General features: G+C 35.8%; 1 protein-coding gene across 2 annotated transcripts in view; it reads left to right on the top strand.

Annotated features, from left to right (window-relative positions):
* LOC107565601 (protein quaking-like) overlaps positions 1-11,612 on the top strand; it is a 70,371-nt gene that overhangs the window by 15,453 nt on the left and 43,306 nt on the right. For both annotated transcript variants that reach the window (XM_016250863.1, XM_016250862.1), the window contains exon 2: positions 2,584-2,700. In XM_016250863.1, coding sequence (XP_016106349.1) covers positions 2,584-2,700 — 117 coding nt within the window. The remainder of the gene's footprint in view (positions 1-2,583; positions 2,701-11,612) is intronic.

The raw sequence follows: 11,612 nt of genomic DNA, 5'->3' as shown, positions 1-11,612 counted from the left end.
ATGGTAAAAACTGGTCAAATGTACCAACAATCACATTTAAAAAATATACACTTTTTGATATACCATATAAAAAAAAAAAACAGGTAGCCCATCTGAATTAAGACATTTAGGCTATCCATCTAATAGTAGCCCACCAAAATCTTATTAACGGTAGAAGTTAAATCTTACTGTAGTCTTCAAATCTGAGTACTGTCTTACGGTTTAAAATCACAAAGAGAGTTTGGTCCCATCAGGCTAACGTGACCGTCACGACTCATGCAGCTGTAAGCTTTTCTTTTTCTTTTGTTTTTACTCGCGATCTTTACAACACGCATTACGTTACGTATTTCATGGCACACTCGTTTTATGAGTATTTGGCGCCACCTATTGTTGTGGGTGTATTATTGACATGTCAAAGTCTTGACCCTGAATATAAGACGACCGCGTTTTTTCAGATGTATTTCCAAGAAAAAAACATCGTCTTATATTCGGGTCAATACGGTATTATGATTTCTGAAGATTCATGTGACACTGAAGACTGGAGTAATGATGCTAAAAATCCAGCTTTGAAATCACAGGAATAAATTACATTTTAAATATATATTCAAATAGAAAACAGTTATTTTAAATAGTACAAATATTTCAAAATATTACTGTTTTTTCTGTATGTTGGATCAAATAAATGCAGGCTTGGTGAGCAGAAGAGAATTTCTTTTAAAAAAAAAACGTTAAAAAAATGTACTGTCCAAAAACTTTTGACTGGTAGTGAATATTATTATTATTAGTTAATATATTTTTATGTACTTACTTACTGTACTGACATATGTAATGCATTACTTTGAAAAGTCAATCAGTATTTTTTTAAAGAAATTAATACTTTTATTTAGCAATTATGCATTGAATTCATCAGACATTTATGTTACAGGATATTTCTGTTTCCAATAAATTCTGTTCTTTGAACTTTCTATTCATCAAAGATTCCTGGAAAAAAAATGTATGGTTTGCACAAAAATATTAAGCAGCACAACTGTTTTCAACATTGATAATAATCAGAAATGTTTCTTGAGCAGCAAATCAGCATATTAGAATGATTTCTGAATGATCATATGACACTGAAAACTGCAGTAATTATGCTGAAAATTAGCTTTGCATCACTGGTATAAATTACATTATAAAATGTATTCAAATAGAAAACGGTTATTTAAAACTGTTACTGCTTTTTACTGTGTTTTTGACATTTATTTGTTTATACATCTCTAAAAAAAAAAATGCAGCCTTGGTGATTATGAGACACACAGAAAAACCAAACCGACCCCAAACTTTTTAATAATAGTGTATTCAGAGTTGGTCTGATATTGTAACTGTAACACAAACTCACCCACACTTGCCGGACAGTTCTCCAGCATGACCGGCTGCAGACCAGGCCAGAGCCTTTGACCGAAAGCCTTCGGGTCAGTGCTGATATACCTGATCGATTAGGTGAACAATTGGCGGCTCTTATCTTGTCTCAGTGAAAGCCCAGAGGAGGCGCTGGCATATGGGAGGCTATCAGCTGATGAGCTCCACGATAGCACTTAGGCAGCCTGCTCAAATAAAGTACCTCCCAGGGAATTTCATTTACCCTCTTTAAACCATCTCGCATGTCTGTGATAACTTTGGTCAGAAATTAACCACGGTTCAAGGAAAGTGCCAAAATGCCACAATGTTAATGTGGGAGCAAAAGGTATGGGCCTGTTGCAGTATCTGTATTCACGGTCTAAGAAGCAAGTAATGTTTTATGTGTAATAAATTGAAATGGTTTTTGAAGAAACATTAAAATAAGCTTATATACACACACACACACACACACACATATATATATATAGATATATATATATATATATATATACAGTACTTATAACTTTTTTACAAACCCAAGGACAATGCATAAACATTTCAATAACCCTGAGTAAACAGATGCGTTTTCAATTGCGTTTTGAAGGTGGATGAGATACAGTTTCACTGAGACGCTGGGGGAGGGATTTCCAGTATGTACTGTAGGTGTCAAGACACTGAAAGACCATCCATCAAATGAAGAACTGTTCACTCTCTGAAAAAAGGTACAAAAGCTGTCACTGGGGTGGTAACAAAACCGTATTTACCCCTAAAGGGTGCATATTAGTACCTTAAAGGTACATTTTAGTGCCTTTTGAAAGGTCACCGCCCCATTGACAGCTTTTGTACCATAAACGGTTTCCAGAAGGCCTAAGAGTAGAAAGCAGGAGAATGAGGATGAATCAGATCAGCTAAATATTGTGGTGCAGGACCTTAAAAATGGTAATTATAATTCTTGTACTGAGTGTGATAAGCAACCAGGTAGGAGCCAGTGTGTGTGTGTGTGTGTGTGTTAGGAATTACATTAAAATGACTTCAAACTTGAGAATATTATGTGTATTGCCCCCTGCATAATAATGCTTCACTTTACAGAAGAAATTCAAAAGTAACATGAAATGTACATTTTATAGTGTTGTTGATGCAAACTGGGACTTGTCAAATGTCAAATCCTTTATCGCTCCATCCGGACGCAGATGCAGTGAGTGAGATGTGTGTGTTTGTGTGTTACAGTTTAATTTTGTGGGCCGGATCTTGGGCCCGCGGGGGCTCACAGCCAAACAGCTGGAAGCAGAGACAGGATGTAAGATCATGGTGAGAGGGAAAGGCTCCATGAGGGACAAAAAGAAGGTAAGAGCTACAAACACACACACATGTACAAACATTCACTATCACATACTTACACATTTATAATAAACACACATGTACATAGAGACAGAGAGTGTCATTTTTGTAACATCTTTTAATAAGTATACAATAACAAAGCACTTATAGGTTCAATTCAGGTACATTCAGTTACAAGGTCCCAATTATCCTGAATTAACCTCTAAATCATTCGCAAACTATTCGTTTAAAGTTAATTCAAATCTGTAGTCTCTTGTTAATACCTTAATATACACAAATAGTGATTCTTCAGCAGTAAAGTCATTGTTTATGGTTATTAGGAGAAAATATTCAATAGTCACTTTAGATTAGGTCACGAAAAAAACTAAATTGCCATTAGATTAATTAAGTGTTTCTAACCTTTACTTGATATTTGTTCAATTATTTCATAGTAAGTTTCCCAAAAATATACTTAAAAAAACCTTAAATGTGTAGGAATTTACTTTATAAATAAACATTTATTTGCTATTACTTAATAACTTTTTCATGATTTCATGAACCATAGATATATTTCAGATCCCTTAACCCGATTCCTAATCCTAAATAGAGTTAAAAAAAATTAAATAAAGTTAAAAAATTATAAAATAAATTATAATAATAACCTAATAGGCAGAAATTTTTTTACAGTGACAATAGTTGCAATATACCAGTATACAGATAATTTTCTTCCACTGGGCCTCTCCTATGTCAATAAAATAAAAAAATCTCTAAAAATTCTAAAAAGTCACACAGAACAGGGAGTTATAATTATGTAAATAAGGCATATGTGTTAAATGCAAAACAGTCTCATAATTATTCATTTACAAATAACAATTTGTAAATTACAGTGACAATAAATAAAGAAATTTCTATTGCACTTATTACATGATTATTACACTTATTTAAAAGTAGAAGCTACAATTTATAAACTATGAATAAACTATTAAAGGGTTACTGCACCCCAAAATTAAAATGTTGTCATTAATCACTTACCCCCATGTCGTTCCAAACCCGTAAAAGCTTCGTTCGTCTTCGGAACACAATTTAAGATATTTTGGATGAAAACCGGGAGACTTGTGACTGTCACATTGACTGCCAAATAAATAACACTGTCAAGGTCCAGAAAAGTATGAAAGACATCGTCAGAATAGTCCATCTGCCATCAGTGGTTCAATCTGAACTTCATGAAGCGTCGAGAATATTTTTGTACGCAAAGAAAACTAAAATAACGAAACACAATTTAAGATATTTTGGATGAAAACCGGGAGACTTGTGACTGTCACATTGACTGCCAAATAAATAACACTGTCAAGGTCCAGAAAAGTATGAAAGACATCGTCAGAATAGTCCATCTGCCATCAGTGGTTCAATCTGAACTTCATGAAGCGTCGAGAATATTTTTGTACGCAAAGAAAACTAAAATAACGATTTTATTCAACAATTTGTCTCCTCCGACTGGTTGCAATCGAGGGAAAGATGAATGTGGCCAAGTACAGGGATATCCTGGACGAAAACCTTCTCGAGTGCTCAGGACCTCAGACTGGGCCGAAGGTTTATCTTCCAACAAGACAATGACCCTAAGCACACAGCTAAAATAATGAAGGAGTGGCTTCACAACAACTCTGTGACTGTTCTTGAATGGCCCAGCCAGAGCCCTGACTTAAACCCAATTGAGCATCTCTGGAGAGACCTAAAAATGGCTGTCCACCAACGTTTACCATCCAACCTGACAGAACTGGAGAGGCTCTGCAAGGAGGAATGGCAGAGGATCCCTAAATCCAGGTGTGAAAAACTTGTTGCCTCTTTCCCAAAAAGACTCATGGCTGTATTCGATCAAAAGGGTGCTTCTACTAAATACTGAGCAAAGGGTCTGAATACTTAGGACCATGTGTTATTTCAGTTTTTCTTTTTTAATAAATCTGCAAAAATGTCAACAATTCTGTGTTTTTCTGTCAATATGGGGTGCTGTGTGTACATTAATGAGGAAAAAAAATTAACTTAAATGATTTTAGCAAATGGCTGCAATATAACAAAGAGTGAAAAATTTAAGGGGGTCTGAATACTTTCCGTACCCACTGTATATAGATATATATATATATACAGTACTTATAACTTTTTTACAAACCCAAGGACAATGCATAAACATTTCAATAACCCTGAGTAAACAGATGCGTTTTCAATTGCGTTTTGAAGGTGGATGAGATACAGTTTCACTGAGACGCTGGGGGAGGGATTTCCAGTATGTACTGTAGGTGTCAAGACACTGAAAGACCATCCATCAAATGAAGAACTGTTCACTCTCTGAAAAAAGGTACAAAAGCTGTCACTGGGGTGGTAACAAAACCGTATTTACCCCTAAAGGGTGCATATTAGTACCTTAAAGGTACATTTTAGTGCCTTTTGAAAGGTCACCGCCCCATTGACAGCTTTTGTACCATAAACGGTCTCCAGAAGGCCTAAGAGTAGAAAGCAGGAGAATGAGGATGAATCAGATCAGCTAAATATTGTGGTGCAGGACCTTAAAAATGGTAATTATAATTCTTGTACTGAGTGTGATAAGCAACCAGGTAGGAGCCAGTGTGTGTGTGTGTGTGTGTGTTAGGAATTACATTAAAATGACTTCAAACTTGAGAATATTATGTGTATTGCCCCCTGCATAATAATGCTTCACTTTACAGAAGAAATTCAAAAGTAACATGAAATGTACATTTTATAGTGTTGTTGATGCAAACTGGGACTTGTCAAATGTCAAATCCTTTATCGCTCCATCCGGACGCAGATGCAGTGAGTGAGATGTGTGTGTTTGTGTGTTGCAGCTTAATTTTGTGGGCCGGATCTTGGGCCCGCGGGGGCTCACAGCCAAACAGCTGGAAGCAGAGACAGGATGTAAGATCATGGTGAGAGGGAAAGGCTCCATGAGGGACAAAAAGAAGGTAAGAGCTACAAACACACACACATGTACAAACATTCACTATCACATACTTACACATTTATAATAAACACACATGTACATAGAGACAGAGAGTGTCATTTTTGTAACATCTTTTAATAAGTATACAATAACAAAGCACTTATAGGTTCAATTCAGGTACATTCAGTTACAAGGTCCCAATTATCCTGAATTAACCTCTAAATCATTCGCAAACTATTCGTTTAAAGTTAATTCAAATCTGTAGTCTCTTGTTAATACCTTAATATACACAAATAGTGATTCTTCAGCAGTAAAGTCATTGTTTATGGTTATTAGGAGAAAATATTCAATAGTCACTTTAGATTAGGTCACGAAAAAAACTAAATTGCCATTAGATTAATTAAGTGTTTCTAACCTTTACTTGATATTTGTTCAATTATTTCATAGTAAGTTTCCCAAAAATATACTTAAAAAAACCTTAAATGTGTAGGAATTTACTTTATAAATAAACATTTATTTGCTATTACTTAATAACTTTTTCATGATTTCATGAACCATAGATATATTTCAGATCCCTTAACCCGATTCCTAATCCTAAATAGAGTTAAAAAAAATTAAATAAAGTTAAAAAATTATAAAATAAATTATAATAATAACCTAATAGGCAGAAATTTTTTTACAGTGACAATAGTTGCAATATACCAGTATACAGATAATTTTCTTCCACTGGGCCTCTCCTATGTCAATAAAATAAAAAAATCTCTAAAAATTCTAAAAAGTCACACAGAACAGGGAGTTATAATTATGTAAATAAGGCATATGTGTTAAATGCAAAACAGTCTCATAATTATTCATTTACAAATAACAATTTGTAAATTACAGTGACAATAAATAAAGAAATTTCTATTGCACTTATTACATGATTATTACACTTATTTAAAAGTAGAAGCTACAATTTATAAACTATGAATAAACTATTAAAGGGTTACTGCACCCCAAAATTAAAATGTTGTCATTAATCACTTACCCCCATGTCGTTCCAAACCCGTAAAAGCTTCGTTCGTCTTCGGAACACAATTTAAGATATTTTGGATGAAAACCGGGAGACTTGTGACTGTCACATTGACTGCCAAATAAATAACACTGTCAAGGTCCAGAAAAGTATGAAAGACATCGTCAGAATAGTCCATCTGCCATCAGTGGTTCAATCTGAACTTCATGAAGCGTCGAGAATATTTTTGTACGCAAAGAAAACTAAAATAACGATTTTATTCAACAATTTGTCTCCTCCGCGTCACCGTAGCGCCATTTTGGAGAGTATTCACTGAACGTAAACTGCGTGCGCTGTTCTGTCCACACGGATACGCTGTTTTCGTTCAAATCAAAGCATAAATAAACGTAGAAAACGTATCTGTGCGGTGTGGCTGACACAGACAAGTAGAACAGTATACGCAGTTCATGTTCAGTGAATACTCTCCAAAATGGCGCTACGGTGACTAAATGGCGAACCCCTCGCGGACGACTGTTGCGCACAGACAGAAACAAAACACAAAATAAAGTCCAGGCCTGGTCCTCTCTCATCTTTCACTATTGTAACTCCTCCATTTATCCTTCCGGAGCTCCTCCGTGGGACTCGAGACCGGTGAGTGGCGCAGGTGTCGCTCATTATCAATTACTCCACCGGCCTCGCTCCGTTCCCACGGCTCTCGGCCCCGCCCCTTTCGTCACTATTATTACTATATATTATATTATATTATATTAGTGTCTTTGTTGCAGTTGTTTACCTGTTTTAATTTCGTTGTGAGGTTGTGTCTCACACAGTCTTTATTTCTCAACAGTCAATAACATGATGTTGTTCCTTTTGTGGAATGGAATATTACATATATGACATTTTCCACTAAGGAAAAAAAAGATGAGTCATGATATTCTGTTTTTTTGTTTGTTTTTTTTGCTGTTGTTTTTTCTTGACTTCTCTTACGTTTACGATGGTCAGGCTATCAGTTTACAATTTGAACCATATAGCACTGCAGTTCCAGAACATCATGTTAATTGATGAGTGTTCATTTTGGACCCTGGAGACACACATAACACATGCATGAACAATCATGACAAACTCACGATCACACCAGATGGAGGAATCTGATTGGCTGGTTTTGTCTTCACACAGCCATATGCTTAAACATATTGCTCATTTTGAACACGCACTCAAAATTCACTCAGTCAGCAACTGTGGCTCGACGTTTGTCCGGATGACAGACGCACCGGCACTCGCGATCGGACAGAGTTTACATGCGTACGGTTTGTTCGAGAGTAAACTAGACCGCTCCAGTCTGCACTGCCCAACAGGGATACTTTGCAGGGAATAACAAGCCCTCCCCTCGCTCCTGAGAGCCGTGGGCAGGTGTTCAAACATTGTCCTTGGCCCCCAGATGAGTGGGGACTGGATCCTGTGGCCCTGCCAGGGCTTCTCTCCCAGTCGAACCCCAGTCAACGTACGACACGCTGGGCCAGCGATGCCGGGGCGGTGGGGGTCACGGGACGGTCTGGAAGCACGGGGTCACATGCACTGTCCATCAATAACACTTGAGCAAACACACATGTTCACATGAACACAAACACGCAGTTTATTATCATTGGGATTATTGGTATTTTTGGGAGCAAAGCACAGTACGCCTGCACTACTACGCAGATGTGCACGATCACACACACACACACACGCTCACATATGTATCTGATCTGGAGGCACATTTATGTTTCCATTAGTTGGGCAGGACCCGTATTTGGACAAGTGCTGGAAGCGGATAGTTATCCGAGCCCATCCCGGGTGACCGCGAGGAGGATCCAGAGTAAAATAAAACAAGTGCTTTGTGAAAAGCACTGTTGTCATCTCCAGCGTTTCATGCACATCTGGATCGGCTCTGCATCCTGTCAGAGCGCAGCTGGTCGTCCGCGGATCGGATCTCAGCTGCGTGCGCACACCGCCGATGGCCCCTTTCTGATAGTACGACCCGTTCGACGCAGATGGGGTCAATTGAAGCTCTTGTGCAAACATTCACATGTGTGTTTAAAGGTTCTGCTTTCTCCAGCTGCTTCGGTAGATAGTGGAAAAGCTCATGCCTTTGTCCTTTGTTTCTCATGATCTCTTCACCTCCTACCTTGCATCTGCCATTCACTATCATTATATATCTAACATGCCATGGACGTCTGATGCATGGCCGTAGCCAGGCTTTGAAAATTAGTGAGGTCTGGGGTGGGGTTAAGAACTGTGCTATAATAGCCCCTACAAATACAACTCATTAAATACCCTAAAAACTTTAAAACAGACAGACATGTAGATGTTTGTGAAAGATGTTTTCTCTGTTTTGGAGGGATGAACATTGTTAAATTATACCATACTGATTGCATCAAAATTGGTTAATACTTTACTATAGGTTAGGAGTGGATAATTTTATCAGTTGTTTATTATTCATGCAACAATGCATATCGTTGGGTCCAATGACCCTGGACCACAAAAGCAGTCATTAATTAAATTTTGATCATGATAAATAATTGATCAAATAAGCTTTCTATTGATGTATGATTTGTTAGGATATGACAATAAAGATGTTTTCTCTGTTTTGGAGGGATGAACATTGTTAAATTATACCATACTGATTGCATCAAAATTGGTTAATACTTTACTATAGGTTAGGAGTGGATAATTTTATCAGTTGTTTATTATTCATGCAACAATGCATATCGTTGGGTCCAATGACCCTGGACCACAAAAGCAGTCATTAATTAAATTTTGATCATGAATAAATAAGCTTTCTATTGATGTATGATTTGTTAGGATATGACAATATTTGGCCGAGATACAACTATTCGAAAATCTGAAATCTGGCAGGGTGCAAAAAAAAAAAATCTAGATATAAAGAAAATCGCCTTTAAAGTTGTCCAAATGAAGTTCTTAGCAATGCATAACAAATACAACTCATTAAATACCCTAAAAACTTTAAAACAGACAGACATGTAGATGTTTGTGAAAGATGTTTTCTCTGTTTTGGAGGGATGAACATTGTTAAATTATACCATACTGATTGCATCAAAATTGGTTAATACTTTACTATAGGTTAGGAGTGGATAATTTTATCAGTTGTTTATTATTCATGCAACAATGCATATCGTTGGGTCCAATGACCCTGGACCACAAAAGCAGTCATTAATTAAATTTTGATCATGATAAATAATTGATCAAATAAGCTTTCTATTGATGTATGATTTGTTAGGATATGACAATATTTGGCCGAGATACAACTATTCGAAAATCTGAAATCTGGCAGGGTGCAAAAAAAAAATCTAGATATAAAGAAAATCGCCTTTAAAGTTGTCCAAATGAAGTTCTTAGCAATGCATATTACTAATCAAAAATTACGTTTTGATAAGTTGACGGTAGGAAATTTACTAAATATGTTAATGGAACATGATCTTTACTTAATATCCTAATGATTTTTGGCATAAAAGAAAAATGTATAATTTTGACCCATACAATGTATTTTTGTCTATTGCTACAAATATACCGTGCTACTTATGACTGGTTTTGTGCTCCAAGGTCACATATTAGCCACTGTTATAGTTTTCATTAATAACCATTGCTTTATAGATGATTACTTTGTCTAGTGCTTTGTCTAGGTCCTAACATTGCTTAATGCAATCACTTAATAAAAATCTACAACATTTTTACAGATTTATTAATTTTGGGTTGTTGCTGTTTTTATATAAATTACCATTCAAAAGCATTACCTTTTTTTTTTAAGCAAGGATACTTTCTTGAGTAGCAAATCAACATATAAGAATGATCATGTGACACTGAAGACTCAATTTCAGCATTGATCACAGGAATAAATTACATTTTAAAATATATTCAAATAGACAACTATTTATAATAATACTGTAAATTGTAATACTGTTCTTTATTCGATTGCTTATCAAGTAAATGCAGCTTTGTTGAGCATGAGAAACTTTATTAAAATATTTTTTTTAAATATTATTTACCTCTGATTTTTAAATGGTAGTGTATACTAATACATTTTATACAATATTTCATATTTTATGAATTAGCCTTGTTGGTGTTCATTGTTAGTTTATGATACCTAATGCATGTCAAAGCACTGGACCTACAGACTCACCCTAGTCCTAATAGAATACTTTTTTGTAGAAATTAAAAAACAAACAAACATTGTTATATCTATAAATAAATTAAATTGAACGTTATTGATCAGAAAATCTAAATTAATCAGCCTAGCTGAAATATATTGTCTGTCATCATAAACACTCATTTTAGCTGCTGTTAGTTTCACTTAAACTGCGTTTATATGAGTGTGAATGTAGAGTAGCGTGTGGATGAAACATGACACGAAGGACAAGGATGTTTGCCTGAGACAGGAATAATCTAATCAATTGCATATAGGTCGAATAAGCCAATAAGTAGGTCCACATGGAATCTGCATCCTCCACAGGAGCAGAACGCAGGTCATTCATGAAAGTCTGCAATTCCCTGAAGTGTTAAACTTCAGCATGTAATAAGTCTCACTATTTTTTGTTACAGATGTGATGCCTCAATAATGCAGCTGGTTAAGGAGAGGAATTTCTAAAGGCAAAAGAATCTCTCTTGAATGACTCTGTTGAGATTCAAAAGCCATTCATTCTAATTAAACATTTCTATCCAGGCAACATATGAATTGCAAGTATTTCATTAAATTATAGTTCATGGATTACCAGTGGCCAATTCCTTTTGGAGAGCTCTTAAAAGTGTGAACATTTATGTTTCATGTCAAAGCTCAGTCTCTAGTGAAGGGTTTGCGACTGTGTGCATTCTTCTGACATTTTTGTCATTGAATATTTTTTCCAAGTATAGCAGAGCTGTTTGAACAGCAATTCCACAGGCAGTTAATGTCTATTAGTGTCATTATTATTGGCGAGGAGGTGATTTTCTCTCTGCCTTCTCCTA

Source organism: Sinocyclocheilus grahami, unplaced genomic scaffold (assembly GCF_001515645.1).
Source record: "Sinocyclocheilus grahami isolate Dianchi unplaced genomic scaffold, SAMN03320097.WGS_v1.1 scaffold1010.1, whole genome shotgun sequence".
In the NCBI taxonomy this organism is placed as follows: domain Eukaryota; kingdom Metazoa; phylum Chordata; class Actinopteri; order Cypriniformes; family Cyprinidae; genus Sinocyclocheilus; species Sinocyclocheilus grahami.
This window is presented reverse-complemented; position numbering and strand designations above follow the sequence as displayed.